Source organism: Macaca fascicularis, chromosome 4 (genome assembly GCF_037993035.2).
Source record: "Macaca fascicularis isolate 582-1 chromosome 4, T2T-MFA8v1.1".
In the NCBI taxonomy this organism is placed as follows: Eukaryota; Metazoa; Chordata; class Mammalia; order Primates; family Cercopithecidae; genus Macaca; species Macaca fascicularis.
This window is the reverse complement of record NC_088378.1, coordinates 87,615,209-87,635,674: the sequence shown is the minus strand read 5'-3', so window position 1 is coordinate 87,635,674 and position 20,466 is coordinate 87,615,209. Positions and strand designations below refer to the sequence as shown.

At 42.3% G+C, this 20,466-nt stretch overlaps 1 protein-coding gene and 1 non-coding gene across 2 annotated transcripts in view; one reads left to right on the top strand and one right to left on the bottom strand.

The window, feature by feature from the left end:
• AKIRIN2 (akirin 2) overlaps window positions 1-2,471 on the bottom strand; it is a 29,090-nt gene extending 26,619 nt beyond the window's left edge. Inside the window, exon 1 of the mRNA XM_005552393.3 lies at window positions 1,663-2,471. Coding sequence (XP_005552450.1) covers window positions 1,663-1,897 — 235 coding nt within the window. The 5' untranslated portion in view covers window positions 1,898-2,471. The remainder of the gene's footprint in view (window positions 1-1,662) is intronic.
• A 17,660-nt stretch (window positions 2,472-20,131) lies between these two features.
• On the top strand, window positions 20,132-20,235 carry LOC123573253 (small nucleolar RNA U13). Its single transcript, XR_006697980.1, has one exon. It is a non-coding gene; the product is annotated as a small nucleolar RNA U13 (small nucleolar RNA).
• Window positions 20,236-20,466: the final 231 nt, after the last annotated feature.

The following is a 20,466-nucleotide window of genomic DNA, read 5'->3' as shown; positions in this document are numbered from 1 at the left end:
CCCACTGGTTTACACACATGCCCAAGATTATTTTCACATTGAGATATAGTACTTTAATTCCCAAACCTAGCACTGTATTAATTCACTCCCTCGACTGAAATTTATTGCTGGTTAGCTACTTAATGACCTTATTTTGAAATGGCCTTATTAGTTAAGTACAAATTCCATTTCAATTTCCAATGATACCATTTCACTAAAAGACAAATTCCAAAAATGTCAACCACCAGTAGCTCATTCTTGACACTGGCTGTTTCTTTTTTTTTTTTTTTCCCAAAGTAAAGCCTAACAATCAACAAATGCCTTTTCAATCTAATTAAAAGACAGTTTAGTAAGGTCATTAAATAAATTTATCCGAGAATTTCCGTGACAACTCACTACAACTCTGAAACAGTATGTCCTTAAATTAGATCAAATATTTAATAGCAAAAATGGTAGCTTGCATATTCGAGGGTCACTCCATGGATTTAGAAAATATTTCAAAATGTGACATTAAAAAAAACCACTAAAGTCAGTTTCAAATGGAAGTCACCAAATATAGAGGTATATACTTCACTTTTTTAAGCTAATGATAATGAGACATTTAAATCAAGCTATGAAAAGGCTTTGTTTAAAGGGTGGTATTATTACTAAAGGCTCACACAGAAATCTTTGCATGCTACACACAAAGGAAACATTTACACTTCAATCCACAAAAGCCTATCCTAGGACTGTGCCAGGGGCACACAAGGATTTCAAAGTACAGAAAAAACTGGGCATACACATGCCCTACAAAGCAGCCAAAAGACATTCCCCATAGTCTCTCTCAGGAAATGTTTCAAGATGAAAAGCAAAAGTCTTTAGTCCCTTGGAATGCTGGGTTGATTTCTTCATTATCCTCAAGGCTAGGTTGTTTTCTCCCAACATACTTTGTTGGGCAAAAATAAAGCATTTCCAAATAAAAACAACTCCTCAGCCCCAATTTTCAATGCAATATACTTATTAAAAGTTCAAGATTTCTCAAGGTCTAGATGTACAGTATGATCATATTACAGTACTCGGGAAGAGCGTTTTCTTTGTTGTTGACCCTGCTAGGGAAACAGGTCTTGACTCAGCCAAAGTGGCGTTCTTGTGGGTGATTAATGACAGGCCTAGATCTCGCCCCAGTGACATCCATCCCCACCCCCCACCCCCACTATACTAAAATCAGCCATGTCTGAACTGGAGGAGGGGCTGTAGCCTCGCCTCAAACCACCCAGTCCCAGAGTTAATAGCTGCAACCAATCGATTACGGCAAGCACACATTGAGATTGGGGCGAAATGTGACCCTTTCGCCTAAATTTACGAATAATATCGCCCTCTCTGATCATTTCCGCTGAGTCTCCAGCGACTACGGAAACAATTCCAATCATTCGGCCCAAAGAAAAAGATGTCCCTGTTCTACCCAATACCGACAAGGCAAAGCCCCTACCCACCTCCAAACACTACCCCCTTGACATCAGCCCATTTCTATTGTGTCTTATTAGGTCCTCGGGCTACGAGGACCTAATGAAAAATGTGGCTGCCCTACTACTTTGCTAAGAACGAGAACCACACAGTCCGGTACCCCCACCCCAGGGGCCGCATCCCACGCCCCAGGACCCCTGTTCTCTCGACTACCCCGGCGGCCGCGGGGCCGGGTCCCACCTGTGGTGAGGCGGGAGGAGACGTCGCCGAAGGGGGATGGCTCCATTCGGAGATACTTCTGCGGCGAGGCGGCCGCAGCCGAGAAGGAGGCGGCAGTGGCCGCGGCCGCCGACAACGGAGAGGCAGCGGCCGAGGTGGGTGCCGACAATGGCGCACATCGCCTCCGCTTCGGGGACGCCGGGCTCAACAGCGGGTCGAAATCCAGAGTCCTTTTCAGAGTGGCTCCGCACGCCATGGCCGGGGGCAGCTGAAGCGCCGGGCTCGGGCGGGGTCGGGGAGGGGTGACGAGAGGAAGAGGGCGAGGAAAAGGGGGAAGAGTGGGAACTCGAGGAGAGCCTACCCGACGGGCTCAGGAGCCAAGAGGGTCGCAGAGCGCCGCTGTGGAAAACAGAGCCGCCGCCGCCGCTGCCTCCACGGCAGGGGCAGTGGCCAGGGACGGCCCGGGTGAGAGCGGGAGGGGCGGTGGCGGGCAGAAGCACACGCCAGTCGCGTCAGGGGGGCTCTTCCGCCTCCTCAGGCGCAGCTCCCCCGGGAGAGGCTCCGGCCGCCCCCGCCGTCCGCTCGAGCTTTGCGCCGCGCCTGAGGCGCTTCTGTGCTGAGACCAGATCCTTTCTGAAGTCGAAAACAGCACTGTGGGGCGCGAGGCTGAAACGCGTCTCCTAATACGCCCGAGTACGGTCAGTAGATTGAGAGCGGCGATCGATGCAGAGAGATTGCGAGGTGGCTGCGGCAGCACGACCGCAAGCGAACACGTCCAACCGCTTCCCCCTCCCCCGTAGGACTCTCCCACCCGCCGCCGGCCCCAATATGGCGTCAATAACAACGCCGCCGATTCAAATCCGGCGGCCTCAGAGCGCGTGCGCACGGGGGCGGGCCAAACCGAGGATGCATTTTGGGAGTTGTAGTTTTTAGCTGCGGGGAGGAATCGGCTTGAAAGACGGGAAGGGAGGAGTCACAGAAACTACGACTTCCGTCATGCAAGGCGCGCGATTCCGAGTTCCGGGTTGGAATTTAAATCCCCTTACACAGCTTGAGTGTGAAAGGAACTAAGCAAAAGAGAAAAAAGAAAAGGTTCTGAGACAGTCTGGGAGACGGGAAAGAGAACCGGTGGAAAAAGCAAGCTAAGCGACGTAGAAATCTTTTAAGATTCTCCGCATAGTTGCTCCCACAGTGATTTAAGATCTGGGAAATATAATAAGCCAATTTCTAGTCAAAGTTAGATTAATTTCGGTATCGACAGTACCCAAAACAAGACCTTTAACATGGAGAGGATAGGAGATAAGGAGATTATGAAACCTATTTAGGACTGGCAGACAGAACAACAGTAATAGTATCAGGTTACAGGATCCTTGATTGAACTCGATGCTTTGCCCTTCCCAGGTAGCTGCTTCATCCCCTAATTAAATTCCGTAAAGCCAGCTTTGCTTCTGAAAATGAATAGGATTTGAACGACTTACAGAATCAAATTGTTTTGCTTTGGGTAAAAAGCAAGTGGTATCAGACATTGCATTATTTCTATTGAATACTGGTGCATATATTGTGAATTTTGGTACAAAACTAATCAAAAGACAGTGAAACGTTTAGGTAACAGATATTGGATGGATCCATTTTGTAAGCGGAGGGGAAAAAAGTGTTTCTAAAAGTTGTACTTTTAATCAGATACCTAAAATAAGAAACAAATACAGCACTAATTTAGAAAGTGATCATGTAGCGGGGCATGGTGGCTCACGCCTGGTATCCCAGCACTTTGGGAGGCCGAGGCAGGTGGATCTGCCTGAGGTCAGGAGTTCGAGACCAGCCTGGTCAACATGGTGAAACTCCGTCTCTACTAAAAATACAAACATTAGCCGAGCGTGGTGGCGCGCGCCTGTAATCCCAGCTACTTGGGAGGCTGAGACAGGAGAATCGCTTGAACCCAGGAGGTGGAGGTTGCAGTGAGCCGACATGGTGCCACTGCACTCCAGCCTGGGTGACAGAGCGAGACTCTGTCTCAAAAAAAATGAAAAGAAAAGAAAGGGATGCCGCGCGGTGGCTCACGCCTGTAATCCCAGCACTGAGAGGCCGAGGCAGGCAGATCACCAGGTCAGGAGTTCGAGGCCAGCCTGGTCAACATGGTGAAACCCTGTCTCTATTAAAAATACAAAAAATTAGCCGGGCGTGGTAGCACGGGCCTGTAGTCCCAGCTACTCAGGAGACTGAGGCAGAAGAATCGCTTGAACCCGGGAGGCGGAGGTTGCAGTGAGCCAAGATCAAGCCACTGCACTCCAGCCTGGGTGGCAGAGCTAGACTTCCTCTCAAAAAAAAAAACAAAGTGATATATGTAGAAACTATCACCAGTGCAATACGAAACAATTTTGTGAATGCCAACTGTCAAATGATTATAAACACTGATTTCCAATGCTCATATATTCTCATTTATTCAGTAACAGATGTTTTATAGCCATTTTGTCTATTATTTTTAAACCATATTTGGAAGGAGTTCAATATATTCTTGTTTTATAGAATTGTCCAGTGCTTCAGAGATCAGCAGTCCTGATCACACTGTGTCAACAAGCAAGCCCTTCTAGTTTTAATTTAGGATATTTCGAAATATCCTACATTTCCTACATTTGGAAAATCTTTTGAAAAAGATAAGCATTTAATGAAATAGCAGCTTAACTAAGACACCTACTAGGTAAATTTCTACTAAATTCTAAACACTATGAAATTCATAATACTGTGAAATTAACAGAATGTATATATTTTATGTAAATAGGTAGAAAAAGATTGGTTTGTGGAAATCAGATAAAGCATTTACATTCTTGGTAATATTTTCTGAAATTAAGATTTGCCCTTAAGTTGTAAAAACTACATTGGAAATGTAATGTTGTGAGTTAAATTCCCTATGTTTGAGGGAATTGTGTTCCCTCAAAATTCATATGAAGTACTAACCTCCAGTACCTTAGAATATGACTGTACTTAGAAATAGGATTATTTCAAATGTAATTAGCTAAATGTAGTAGGATGGTCGCCTAATCCAATATGACTGGTATTCTTAGAAAAAAGGGAAATTTGGGTCGGGTGTGGTGGCTCCCACCTGTAATCCCAGCACTTTGGGAGGCCAAGGTGGGAGGATCACTTGAGGCCAGGAGTTTGAGGGCTAGCCTGGGCAATAATAAGAAACCTAATCTCTACAAAAATAAAAAAAATTAACCAGGCATGATGGTGGACACCTGTGGTCCCAGCTACTCAGGGCAGCTGAGGTGAGAGGATTGCATGAGCCCAGAAGGTCGAGGCTGCAGTGAGCTGTAATCACACCACCACACTCCGGCCTGGGTGATATAGCCTGACCTGTCTCAAAAAAAAAGAAAAAGGACAGGGTGAAGGGGAGAGTGAGGTAGGGGTGGGAATTTGGACCCAGGCATGGGCCCAAGGGAATTTTGACCCACATGAACATGAACATGAAAATAGAGATTAGGGTGATGCTTCTACAAGCCAAGGAATACCAAAGATTGCCAGCAGAACACCAGAAGCTAGGAGAGAAGCTGTTCTCCCTCACAGTCCTCAGAAGGAACCAACCCTGAAAACACCTTCTCAGAGTTCTGTTCTCTAGACTATGAGACAATAAATTTCTATAGTTTAAGCCATCCAGTTTGTGGTACTTTGTTATGGCAGCTGTAAGAAACTAATACAGAGAGGATTGTGGTTATCAGGCTATCATTTGAAATATACCAGAATGCCTAGAAAATGAGGAAAGTGTTGTTTTGTTTAATTGTAGAGGCAGAGGTCTAAGTTGCTGAGGATGGTCTCAAAGTCCTGGCCTCAAGCAATCCTCCCACCTTGGCCTCAGTAAGTGCTAGCATTATAGGCTGAGCCACTGCACCCAGCCAGCAAAGTGTTGTTGTACTTAAAGGTGGTGGGGGATATCTGGTAAACTTGATAGTTTAGTCATAATAGCTGCCTGTGCGGTCACCGCTGCACAGCATATTTGCAAAAGGCTGTCAAGATTAAGCAGTGACAGGGCTTGGGTGCCTCCCCTTCTACCAATGACTCAGGAAGCTACTTCAGAAACTAAAAAGACAAGGGAGACCCTTCCCTGTTCCCCTATGTCTTTGCTCAGGCTCTCTGCTCCACACTTTTTGCCTACTTATATTTTAAGACTCAAGCCAGGCATTAACTCCTCCAGGAAGCCTTCCCCAGTGTTTCAAAGCCAAGTTAGTTTTATAGCCTCACAGAGAAAGAGACACCTATCTGCATGTTTTCATCATTATCCTCACCACATTGCAATAAAATTCTGTTCATGAATCTGCCTCTCCTACCATTATGTTAGCTCCTTACCAATAGTATAATACCTTGCATGCTTCAGTAAATATCCATTGAATATTTCTTAAATATTTTTTAATCACACTATCCTCAGTGGCCCACATTATCCTTGTTCCTTTATAGATCTGCTAAAATACTATAGCAACCCTTTTAGAATAGAAGGAAGCTGTTGAAAAAAAAAAAAATGTACAAAAGTATTTATTAGGCTAAACTTGAAAATAAAAATAATACTTAAAAGCTGTAAGTCATGACATAGTATATTTTACTTTTATTTTTTACTTTTATTTTTTAGAGACAGGGACTTGCTCTGTCACCCAGGATGGAGTGCAGTGACACAATCAAGGCTCACTGCTGCCTCGACCTCCTGGACTCAAGTGATCCTCCTGCCTCAGCCTCCCAAGTAGCTAGGACTACAACCTTGCACTACCATACCCAGCTAATTTTTAGATTTTTTTTGGTAGAGACAGGGTCTCAGTACATTGCCCAGGTTGGTCTTGAACTCCAGGCCTGAAGCCATCCTCCCGCCTCTGTTTCCCAAAGTGCTGGGATTATAAGTGTGAGCTACCACAATATATTTGAGAAATGAATTTATGTCGTTGATCAAGAGGAAAAAGACAGCAGACCTTAAGATGGGAGGTCGGGGTAAGGTAGTAACAAAGAGGAAAAACAGCTGAGGGCAGTGACTCATGCTTGTAGTCCCAACACTTTGAGAGGCTGAGGCAGGGAGGAGGTCAGGAGTTTGGGACCAGCCTGGGCAACATAGCAAGACCCCCATAGCTACAAAAAAAAAAAGTTGAAAAAAAGAAAAAGAAAAAAGAAAAGAACAAATAGGAAAAATAAAACTATATTTAACACATTAATAAGTTGACTAAGGTCACATGAATCTAAATATACAGTACAGCTAATGGCTCCATTGACCTACAGAGACCAGAATTGCTCTTGTTGTAATTAAAAAGCCTGTAACAAGTTTTAAAGGTTTAACATATTTAGAATAGTTTTACTATGACCTAGTAAGTATTTTCTGATTTGTACAATCTCAGAAGCCTCTGAAGAAATTAAACTATTTTACCAAGATACTGGTCTTGCTTGGTGTTAGACCTTCCTAACACCTCCCAAAATATTCTCCAGGATCTGATTCTGTTGAGTCATTCTTTGACTAAAGCCAATAAAAGTAGACATAGCTGGGTAACATAAGACCTCATCATCCTGAGCCTGAAGATCATCTGCTTATGTTAAATCATTTTCAAACAATTTTTTTCTGATGTCAAATAAAGATAAATGCAAATATATAAGGTGTGGGGAGGTGTTTGCTGACTTTTCATGCTGAGTTTGAATAATCACAGGCTCAGCATTAGGAACGGCAGTTCTAATTCAGGAGCCACTTCAAATCTATATTCAGAACAAGGATTGTCTAGGGCAGAAAAATTGTTTAATCGTTGTGTAAATGAGTGCAGTTAGGGAAGAATAGACATTGTAATTCCTTCTGCATAAGATTTTGCAAGCTGGCCCAAACCTCTTCTAAGCACCATATTTGGAATACATAGTACTTTCCGTTGTAGATATGATGCTGACTAATTTTTCAGTTTTCATAATTTTGGATGTGGTCATTATTTTGAGTTGATTGGGTAGATCACAGAGTAAGTAGAACCATGTATCTGCCAGTGATTTCAAGAGGTCACCTAGTGCAATCCAGCCTCAAAGCAAGATTACCTGTTAACTACTCAAGCCAGACCAGTATCTGACTCTTCCTAAAGATTGTCAAGAACATTCAGAATCCCGTTCAAGTGTAAAAAACACAATTGCAAATTCTTTTATTGATTAAGTTGGCGCAAAAGTAATTTTTTTTTTTTGTAAAATTTTTGCCATTACTTTTAATTACTTTTGCACCAACCTAATACAGCTTTCATCTCTTCATCAGTGACTGAGTTCTCCTTATACAATGCCCTATGCACTCCAGGAAATAAACCATGATTCACTTAGCCTGAGGAATGTTGAAAAGAAATTACAGGATAATCTCTGGCAGTCACATTAAAATATTATGAAGTCCTTATTTTAAAATTTGCATACTTTTCTTAAGTATATGCCCTCAAGTACCTGCACCCTTCTTCAAAAACTATTTACTCTTAACTTTACAGAAAATTCAAATGTGCTTGGGGATCTTATTTTCCAGGCCAAACCAACTGGAAGAATATACTAGGAGAGAGAAAAGAGAATTAAAGATGCTATATACTGGCTACAACAAACAATACAATCATTGGGTAGCAATAAAAGAGACTGTCAGAAATAACTACAGAATTCAAAAAGCACAACAACGTTGAGACACCTACCTGTCAGGACAACTAGCCCTACCACAGCTCAACTGCAGCTGAGTCTCCCTTGTATTATTATAACATCATATATAACAGTGGTAGGGTTGCAGATTTAACAAATAAAAATATAAGATGCCCAAATTCAAATTCAGTTTGATTTTCAGATTAACAAGGAATAATTTGTTAGTGTAAATATGTCACAGGCTGGATGCACTGGCCCATGCCTGTGACCCCAACGCTTTGGGAGACTGAGGGGAGAGGATTGCTTGCACCAGGAGTTTGAGACCAGCCTAGGCAATATAGTGAGACCCTATCTCTATTTTTTAAAAAGTCACAAATATTGCATGTATTTAGCAATCCAGTTTTTACTGGGTGCCCTGTATTTTATCTGGCAACCCAAAGTAAAGAGCACAAGACAGTGACCATGAGTCATCAAGAAAAGCACAAACTATATTTAGTATGCAGTTCTAAAAATGTGTAACAAACATGATACTAGAAAATATCCTGGCTGGATGTGGTGGCTCACGCTTGTAATCCCAGCACTTTGGGAGGCCAAGGCTGGCAGATCACCTGAGGTCAGGAGTTCGAGACCAGCCTGATCAACATGGAGAAACCCTGTTCCTACTAAAAATACAAAATTAGCCAGGCGTGGTGGCACAGGCCTGTAATCCCAGCTATTCGGGAGGCTGAGGCAGGAGAATCACTTGAACCCAGGAGGTGGAAGTTGCGGTGAGCTGAGATCGTGCCATTGCGCTCCAGCCTGGGCAACAAGAGTGAAACTCCATCTCAAAAAAAAAAAAAAAAGAAAAGAAAAGGAAAGGAAAAGAAAACATCCCATAAAAGGTATTTAAGATTCAGATAAAGTTTCAGTTGTTTGGAAAGTTAAATACATGAAATACTTTGGACCATGCATGTTCTATTCACTGCAGAGTGCCAGCTATAAACTAAACAGTAAACATTTGATGAATAATGAAAAGCTTCACACACTATCTCCTCATTGGTGGGGGACCTCAAGCCCCTGAAGGTTGTCTCTAGCCCCACCTCATCATTTAGTTTTAGAATTCCATCACACCTTCTACTGCAGCTGTCTGTTCCGTTGTCTTGCTTAAATCCAAGCCTGACTCAGAATTGGTGTCACTGTCTGTGTCAGGCTCTCGTTCCCTCTTGTGCCTTTTGTCCTGTGGTTCCATGATGCCACCACGAACCTTCTCTGATGAGACTTTTTGAGAGAATGAGATGATGCCTGCACTTCGCCAATATTTTGGGCTTCCTCTGCAAGCCCGTTGTTATAATGGTTAGCCAGGTGCGTGGTGTGAAGGAAATGAAAAAAGAGGCTCCACTCTTACCCCAGGAGCAGCTTTCCTAACCCCACCCATTGATAACAAGCATCACCTTGGGGCTGATTATTGGTCCTTTGCAGTCCTCAGGGCTTGTGTTAAACTTAGGACTTTATAGAGTACTCAAAAAATTGCTAGATTTTATCTGAAACTTGTGTCCCACAGTTTGTTATATATTGTGGCCAGATGAGTACAAGGAATTGTCCCCATCTTGTACTTAAAGGAGATAGTTCACACTATCTCCTTTAAGTACAAGGATAGTTACTTATCCTTTAAGTACAAGGATAGTTCACACTCCTGGTAAGGTTTGCCTCTCTCTGAGTAGTGGGGTCATGGAGTGGGTCCATGGGAATAAGACATTCCTACCTTCAAAGCTTACTTTCTATCTTACAAGCTTGTCTGAAAATTCTTTTTCAAAAGTCCCATTTATCATAATTTGGAAAAATAAAATATAATTTTTTTTCTGGAAAAAAAAAGTCATCCCAGTTACCATCAATCTGGAAACTAAAAGCCAGTACATCACACAATACTGTCTAGAGCATAGTAAACCCTTAGTTAGCCATGTCTATTATTATCACGCTAAGGAAAACTCCAAAATCTCCCCAATCCTTTTTGTCTGTTAGATTGCCCACAGGCCAGTTATGGCTGCTGAAGTCCAGTTTCTGAGCCAACTGCCCCCACCACATACACACCCAAGCAGAATGCTGCCAATGACCTTTATTCAATTTTGTCTTACTCCTGGGTAATGAGTTTAATTCTCACCTCTGACTGCCTTTCTAGGATGTTCCTTATTATCTTCTATTGTGTTTCAAAAGCTTCTTACATGTCTTCCCAAAGAAGAGTGGGAGTTCAGACTCAAAACTGTCAAACTAATATTCCCAACCTTTCTCCAGCTGACATTTCAATTCTAACTGGAGGCTCATCTTTTATTGTTTTGGTCATGCACAATTGTCAATTTAAGAATTCACAACCCTTCTGAAAGAAAGGTTATGAGAATTCATTGAGAAGAGAATCAGCCAGCCCAATTGAATGTTCTCTGATAAGCACACAGTACAGGAGTAGTGAATGTCAGGATAATGGCCTAATTTCCAACCTCTAAAACCTACTGTGCCTTTTAGGTTACAATAGAAGATAATAGTGATTGGGTTCATTAAACCTGTGTGTTGGCAGTTTATTTTGGAATATGAAAAGTGACGTGAAAGATGAGAATGGGGTGCACATAAAAACTATTTTGAACACCTAGAGTAGTCTTTCTTGTTTAAACAACCATATACTGAGAGTCTGCTATGTCTAAGACACTGTTTGACAACATGGAGGCTAGCAAGATGCAGAAGACACCATCCCTCCCTTACGCTTATAGTCTAGTAGCGGAGAAATGTACACAAATATCACTAGAGAGGGTGCAAAAGAGGGAACTCAGATAACATCTAAAGTTCCTAATCAGTGCAGTTGGGTTTTAGGGTGTGCGCCACTTTAATCCTGCTTAGATAGTTGAGTTACAGCCTAAGTTGGCAATATGTGGGGAGAATATGGCAAAACCTACAATTACTGTTGCACCAACCTAATAAAAGTTGTTGTTTACAGAGGATCCCACCATGGCCCAGGTGTGTTCTCAGTTTATCCTAATAAAAATCCTACATGGTCATAGTGTTAATCCCATTTTACTATTGAATTTGTGGCTCATGCCTAAGGTCACACAATCTAAAATGGAGTAGAGTTGAGACTATTACTTTCTATCACAGAGCTCATGTCTTAGTTATCTTAGTATCTCCGTGGCCTCACAGAGGGCTTGCCACACACCTGAGGACCATGGCATAGTGTCATTAACACATCTGCCAAGAAGTTAAGTGAACTAGAGCAGAGCTTCTCAAATTTAAGATGCATGTGAGTCACCTGGGGGATCTTGTGATAATGCAGATTTGGATTCTACCAGGTGATGCCAATGGTGTCCTACCAGGTGATGCCATTGCTTCCCCTGGTCTGTGGTCCACATTTTGAGTGGCAAGGAACCAAGAGGAATGGAAGGAACCTGAACTTCTATCTATTTAGGTGAAGTAAAAGGTGTGGCTAACACAATATGGGAATGATTTTTAGTGATCTGTAGATAAGTGCTAGTTGTTTTAGAGAAAAGATGAAAGATAGTACTTAGGAAAGGCAAATAAGTCATGTGGGCCACGTCATTTCACAATACTCTTGGAGAACTCAATCACTTAGAACAGAAACGTGTTCTAGTGCAAGAAGTTCATCAATCATCTTTTAAAGCTTAGTACTCGTGTCAGGTTCCATGGAGAAACAAAACAGTGAGGGTGTATGTGGTAGCTCATGCCTGTAATCCCAGCACTTTGGGAGGCTCAAGGTGGGCAGATCTCTTGAGGTCAGGAGTTCAAGACTAGCCTGGCCAAGATGGTGAAACCCCATCTCTACTGAAAATACAAAAATTAGCCGGGTGTGGTGGCAGGTGCCTGTAATCCCAGCTACTCAGGAGGCTGAGGCAGGAGAATCACTTGAACCTGGGAGGCAGAGGCTGCAGTGAGACAAGATCGTGCCACTGCACTCTAGCCTGGACGACAGAGCGAGACTCTGCAACAACCACCAAAAAAAACACACAATGAGGCAGTTGTAGGAGACATGTTTTGTGCCCTCTGGAACTTAGTGAGACTCTCTAAAAACATTGTTTACGCCGGGCATAGTGGCTCATGCCTGTAATCCCAGCACTTTGGGAGGCTGAGATGGGTGGATCATCTGAAGTTAGGGGTTCGAGACCAGCCTGGCCAAATGGCAAAAACCCATCTCTGCTAAAAATACAAAAATTAGCCAGACATTGTGGCATGTGCCTGTAATCCCAGCTACTCAGGAAGCTGAGACAGGAGAATCGCTTGAACCCAGGAGGCAAAGGTTGCAGTGAGCCAAGTTAACCACTTCTACTTATTTCCATTGTGATGCTCTGTAAAATTTAAATTAATCCATCTGCTTCCTTCAGAGTTTCTTTGCCACCCAAGTCAACAGTGTGGAACATGCCTTTAGGATCTTATTAGGTTGGTGCAAAAGTAAATATGGTTTTTGCCATGAAAAAATGTAAATGGTAGTATACAAGGTGTTTGTTTCAAGTGTACATATCAGCATTAACATAGAGAATTGCTATTTCCTTCATGACTTTTTGTTTCATCACAAATGGGGAGTAACAACAAAGTAGTGAAGCAAGACTCTATTAATCATGTATACCTAGGCTTTCAATTAACAATATGTACATTTTTTGTAATTTATCTTTTCCTGTTTTTCCTCTGATTCTTTTTTTATTTATTTTTTTTTTAGAGAGAGGCAGGGTTTTGTCATGTGGGCCAGGCTGGTCTTGAACTGCTGAACTCAAGCAATCTGCCTACCTCGGCCTCCCAAAGTGCTGGGATTATAGGCATGAGCCACTGTACCCGGCCTGCCTCTGATTATATTTATTAAAATATATGTCTATTAAATCAAATAATAAAAAGGGGCTTATATTTTATATTTTCTCTTTGTTATTTTTTTTTCTAGTAATTAATTTTGTTCTATTTACAAAATTATTGGTCAACATGGATTGGGGAAAAAAGCTGTTCCTTCAGATAGTTTGAGAAAAACTTCTCTGTAGTAGTGTAGCTACCTGTTAATGACTACCACCATCTAAGCTAGCATGGTGAAAAAGAACACTATTAGCTAATATATACAGAGTGTTGACTGTGTGCCAGGTACCGTTCTGAGTGCTTTATGTGTGTTAACTCATTTACTTTTATAAATTAGCTGCTATTGTATCACTGTTTTACTGATAAGAAAACTGAGACATAGAGAGGTTGAGTCCCTTGCCCAAGGTCACACAGCACTAAAGTGGCAAAGCCCAGTTCTAGAGTCCATGCCCTTACCCACAAGGGGATATAAGATACACATTATAGTCATAGTTCACCTAATAGCTACAGGCTTAGGTGACTCATTTAACCTCTGTGGGAAAAGAAAAGAAAGAATTAGAAAACATAACAAAAGCTACATGGCAGAGTCCTTACAGTGTGCCAGGCATTGAGCTAAGTGCTTACTTGCATGATCTCACTGTCTCCTAAGTGTGGGGTGATATAGGAAATGGCTTCAGGTAGTTGATGGCTTAGTGGTACATGGGCTAGGCAGAAATCAAATTGCATCACATATTGAGAAAGCTATTCCTTCTTCAAGCCTCTGACTCCTAATTACACCTGGCAGAGTCTCCCGTTGGTGCAGGTCTTGAATGACTTTCTAATATCAACTTACTTCCTTTCGTTATAAAAGAAGAGTAGGCCTTAGGCTTAACACTTTCTCAGGCAACAGGGTCTTTAATTTTCATTGCACCTTCAATTTAGGGCAAGTAGTGTTGCATTTATAACAGTGATGTCAAATTTCCTTTTAAAACGTTTATTGAAGTTTAAAAAGTGAGCAACAGAAAAACATCAAAAGGATAATAGCATAGGTCTTACCTGGACTTGGCAAATGTTATGACTAAGGAAGTTTGGAAAATACTATGTTATCTTTCAAAAACTCAGTAAGGTAAGTACTATTCTCTATTTCTAGGTAGGATATCTGGAATTTAGGAAAGTTCAGTAACCTTCCCAAGGCCACTCTGTAGGAAGTTGAGGAGATGAGCTTCAAACCTGGAAGTGTCTGCTTCCAAAATCAGTGTCCTTGACTATGTATTGTCTCCTTAAGATGATGACTATGTATGTTTCCTGCCAGGACCAGCACTCTAGACTGCATATACATCATGATTTGAAAGAACAGTTATCAGTTATCAAAGTGTGGTCCTTTCAGGCGGTCCTCTAGGTAAAGGTATTTTCACCAAATACTAAGATGTCATTTGTGTCTTTCACTCGTTTGCTCACCAGTGTACGGGGGGAGTTTTCCAGAAGCTATGTGACGTGATATATTACAACACATTGAGTACAGAACCACATATGTGAATCCAACTGTCTTCTCTTATGCTGGACATTAAAAAGACTTGCAGAAACATACATGATGCCATTCTTCTCAGTAAATCTTTTTTGTTTGTTCATTTGTTTTGGAAAACAGTTTTTTTTTAAGTCATTTTTGTTAACATGTCATGGGTTTATTGTTATTTTTAAATGAATTAGTAAACACTTGAAACATTTATCCATCTTCATTTCTAAAACAATAAACATCAATACGGGCCGGGCGCGGTGGCTCAAGCCTGTAATCCCAGCACTTTGGGAGGCCGAGGCGGGCGGATCACAAGGTCAGGAGATCGAGACCACAGTGAAACCCCGTCTCTACTAAAAATACAAAAAATTAGCCGGGCGCGGTGGCGGGCGCCTGTAGTCCCAGCTACTCAGGAGGCTGAGGCAGGAGAATGGCGTGAACCCAGGAGGCGGAGCTTGCAGTGAGCCGAGATCGCGCCACTGCACTCCAGCCTGGGCAACAGCGTGAGACTCCGTCTTAAAAAAATAAATAAATAAAAATAAAAAAATAAACATCAATACGATATAGCCCACATAAACAAATGTTTTGGGTTTGTCAAGAACATAAAGGAGACCAGGTGTGGTGGCTCACCCCTATAATGCTAGTGCTTTGGGAGGCCAAGGCAGGAGGATAGCTTGAGCCCAGGAATTTAAGACCAGCCTGGGCAACATAGCGAAGTCCTGTTTCTACCAAAAGTACAAAAATTAGCTTGGCATGGTAGCTCACGCCTGTGGTCCCAGCTACTTGGGAGGATGAGGTGGGAGGATCACTGGAGCCCAGGATGTTGAGGCTGAGTGAGCTGTGATCACATCACTGCACTCCATCATGAGTGACAGGGCAAGACTCTGTCTTAAATAAATAAATAAATAAATAGAAAAAAAGAATGTGGCCGGGCGTGATGGCTCATGCCTGTATTCCCAGCACTTTGGGAGGCCGAGGCGGGTGGATCATTTGAGGTCAGGATTTCGAGACCAGCCTGGCCAAGATTGTGAAACCCGTCTTTACTAAAAATACAAAAATTAGCCAGCCATGGTGGCAGGCACCTGTAATCCCAGCTACTCAGGAGGCTGAGGCAGGAGAATTGCTTGAACCCGGGAGGTGGAGGTGGCAGTGAGCCAAGATCGCACCACTGCACTCCAGCCTGGGCGACATCCATCTCAAAAAAGAAAAGAAAAGAAAAAGGCCGGGTGCAGTGGCTCACGCCTGTAATCCCAGCATTTTAGGAGGCCGAGGCAGGTGGATCACCTGAGGTCGGGAGTTTGAGACCAGCCTGACCAACATGGAGAAACCCTTTCTCTACTGAAAATACAAAATTAGCCAGGCGTGGTGGTGCATGCCTGTAATCCCAGCTACTTGGGAGGCTGAGGCAGGAGAATCGCTTGAACCCGGGAAGCGGAGGTTGCAGTGAGCTGAGATGGTGCCATTGCACTCCAGCCTGGGCAACAAGAGAGAAACTCTGTCTCAAAAAAAAAAAAAAAGTCAAGGGGTCTTGGGTACAAAGGTTCAGTTAGGAGAAATAAATAAGTATTTAAGGTGATAGAGATGTTAATTAGCTTAATTCAGTCATTCCACATTATATACACATATCATAACATCACTGTGTACCCCATCATTATACACAATTATAATTTGTCAAAGAAAGCTATTTTATAATTTAAAAGAAAAGAAAAAAGTGTGAAAAGTCTTCAGATGGATACGTGATAGTATAATATTTTTAATAATTAATGGTAACTTTTTTCTCCCATCTTTCCACCCTTCTTTTTCTCCTCCACTCCGTTCCATTCGAGCAGGTAATCCTAGAATCACATTCAAGCATGTGATTCATTGCTTCAGAAGAGGAGCATTACCAAGTGGAAAGCAGAAATGGTTTCTAGCTTTTGTGTTTCCAAAAAGCCTAAACCTATTAAGCAAATTATGCCAAGTGCTTTGAGGCAGTAATAACAAAATGGAGCAAGTGCTGCTGAGAAAAAATAGCAGCAGTATTGAGAGAGGGCAGCTTTCCCAGGACTAGAAAAATATTTCTAACTTCCTGAGAGTGGGTGTAGGGAAGAACAAAGGCAGGAGGGAGATTAGGGGATCAAAAAAGAGAGGGCTGGGCTGAAGAGGCCAGGAAGACAGAAACCAGGCACATCTCAGCTACAGTGGGCCATCTTCCAGAGTCCAGGAGCCACCTGGGAGCTGGGAACTGCCATTGCCTAAATCCAGAGTCTCTGAGAGCCAGCTATCCCTTCTCCGTATTCATGACTGTCTGCAGGAGTAACACCATTTGCCTCAAGCAACCTGAACAACTGCACCTTCAGAACATCCTTAGCCCATCAGAAGCCCAAGGAAGAGTAGCTGGGGCCCTGGATACCCAGAGGTTTGGTGAAAGTCACGTGGGAATCAGCTCTAAACTTTGTATGGGGAGATTCTGCCTGGAATAAACTGCAGGTCCACCCTGAGCTGGGAGAGCAGTTCAACACACCAGAATATTAGGATCACCAGACAGACCTGCTGGGAGTCTATAGCAAATAAGGGCCTGTGCTGTGTTCTAACAGAAGCGCCAACTGATTGTATAATACTTGATTGAGGTCAGCTTACAAGTTTTCTTGGTCCAGTATGGGGGATTTGCTTTGGATGGTTGTTCTCATCAGAGTGCTTTTGGGTAGAAAAAACTCTGCAGGCCCCATCTTTCTTCACATCTAGCCCGTTCACTCATTAACATTCCTGCCTAGGCCCTGAGGATATCTAAGTTTTCTGAGCCCTCCTATGCAAAGTGCTTGACCTACAATAGGGGATTCCTTGAGATGAAACCCTGACACTACACAAAATCACAAATATGTGCATTTTTCTGAGGAGCAAGTCTTAGCTTTCATCAACTACTCAAAGGAGTGTCTGATACTTGGGTTGGAATCCTGGCTGCTGTTTACTAGCTGTGTGACCTTGAGCATGTCACCTAACCTGTCTATGCTTCCATTTCCTTATCTTTGAGATAGGGATGGTTATTCATTTATGTATTTACTTATTTATTCAGAAACAGAGTCTCACTCTATCATCCATATCATCCAGGCTGGAGTGCAGTGGCACAATCATAGCTCACTGCAGCCTCAAACTCCTGGGCTCAGATGATCTTCCCATCTCGGTCTCCCAAGTAACTGGAACTACAGGCACATGCCACCATGCCAAGCTAATCTTTTAATTTTTGGTAAAAAAAAAAAAGGGTCTCACTACATTGCCCAGGTGGCATTCGAACTTCTAACCTCAAGCAATCATCCTGCCTTGGCCTCTCAAACAGCGATGTTAAATGAGCTAGTATATGTAGAGGGCTTTGAATGACCAACTCTATGTAAGTGTTGGCTATCATTATTATAGAGGACATAGACCACAGAGGGGATGGGAAGCCTGTGTCTAAGGGAAGACCAGTGTAGAGAGGAGAGTGAGTATATCTTTGTTAAAACCAGCCCATCTTCAGGATGTAGCCTGCACAACCTTCAGAGCTTGCTTATTCAGCAAAGGGTCCTGGCATAAACCTCACACTGGAAATGCGCAGCGAGGCTGTGCTGCCTGTGGCTAGAAATGTGCTAGCTGCTAGGTTATCAGCGTACCTCCTGTTCTAAGAAAGACAAGGATCTGAAGGTGGCAGTAAGAGGGGGCCTGGAGTCATAATCACGGAGACCACAATTCTGCCCTAGAAGCCAATGTCCCCTAAGTTCTGGACTCTAGTCGCCAAGCTGGCCTGGAGCAGGAGGTATAGCAGAATCAGACAGCAGAAACTGGAAACCTTCTCCTCCACTTTCTAGCTGAGTGTTCTTGGGCAACTTACTAAACCTCCCTAAGCCATCATTTCCTCTTCTGTCAAATTGAGCAATAATATATGCACTATGGTCAAATAATTAATGTATGCAAAGCACTTAGCAATTATATAGTGAGTGCTCAATAAACAGAGCCAATACTATGGTAACACTGCAGTACTGAGATCAGGCTGACAGGGAGCTGAGTGGCAACTGATCAGATGGGGAATCCTAGAAGAACAAGTTGAAGGACTAGTACAGTGATGACACATTTGGTCCATTGTGCAATTTTTTGCTTCGGCTTGCCTCAAAGGTTGGGATCACAGATTTCTTAGGGCTCTTTGGGCTTCTTAGGAACTAGGAGGGAGGAAAATAAAGATCGGAATATTCTTTCAAAACCATTTCCTCCCTCTCCACCCTAATATTCCTATGCAGAAAACTTGTGACACTGCTTATCTTAACAGAAATCCAGTCAAACTAGCCTAAGGACACAGAACTTTCTCACAGGCCTGGAGAAAGGGTGTGATCAAGGCCACAAGCCCTCATCTCTTCTGCTTCCAAGGTATCCCTGTTTCTTTTCATTCTGCAGACCTACTTTCTCTTCTTTATGATGTACATGATAAAAAATGGTTGACCCAGACAGCACTGCATGATTTCCTGGCTTAAATACAGCAGACTAGAGGTGCCCTATTCTCCAATTCAAATTCCTAGATGAGGGAATTTATTAGCCCGGCTCCTATCACACACCGGCCCCTGATACTCTCAACCAAATGTACATATATATGGGATGGGAGGATTAAACAGATTGAGTAGTACAGACATATAATTTCAAACAATTTGCAGAAGAAGAAAACCAAATGGCTAACAAACACTTGAAAAGATACTCATCTTCACTAATATTCAAAGATATGCAAATTAGTACAGCAATGTAAGGTACTAATTTTTTTTGGACTATCAGATTGGCAACAATGAAAAACAAAGGTAACTGAAGGAAACTTGCTAAGAGAGGAAGGTGATATGATTTTTCTGGTGTACTGTTGGGCATTATGTTTTAATATTTTAAATGTGCATAAGCTTTAACCAAGTTATTTTGCTTACACAAATTTATCCTAAGGAAATAATCAGAACATGCACAGGCATATATCTACATATATGTTTATTGCCGTATTTTAGTATTTAAGAAAAACTTAGAACATCATACATGCCTTTCAGTGGAGGGTAGAGGTTATGGTACAAAATAATACTGAGAGACCATTATGAAAATTATAAAGAACAAGACGGATCGGTATGTAAGAAGTATATGACAAACTGTAGGGGGAAAAAAAAAAAAGCCAGGCACGGTGATTCATGCCTGTAATCCCAGCACTTTGGGAGACAGAGGTAAGTGGATCACTTGAGGTCAGGAGTTTGAGACCAGCCTGGGTAATATGGTGAAACTCTGTCTCTACTAAAAATACAAAAATTAGCCAGGCATGGTGGCACACACCTGTAGTCCCACTACTTGGGAGGCTGAGGCACAAGAATCATTTGAACCCAAGAGGCAGAGATTGCAGTGAGCCAAGATCATGCTACTGCACTCCCGCCTGAGTAACAGAGCAAGACTCTATCTCAGAAAAAAAAAAAAAGCAAGGCACAGAAAAGAGTAGATAATATGACCCAATTTTTGTTAACATATAGAGTACATATTATGTACTATACATAGTATATTTGGAGTACATACATATATGTATACACACACATATATATTTGTGTGTGTGTAATATGTATCTGAAAGAATACATATTAGATCCTTTTGTAGTTCATGAGCAAGATGATTGGGTGATCCCACATATGTGTAAGATATGCTACCCTCAAACCTTGTTACAACATTGGCATATTACCCATCTGATATGAAAAAAACATATGAAACTAATAATTATGACCTCTGGGAATGGAATTATGGGAACTTTTCACTTTCCACTTTATCCCTTTTCATATTATTGAATTTTTTTAAAAACATGAATTACTTTTATAATCAGAAGAAAAGCAGTAAGAGATTCAATTTTTTGGGGGAAAAAGAGTACAGATTTCATATGTGAAAGGAAAATATCGACTATTTTAAAATTAAAGAAGGAAAACAAA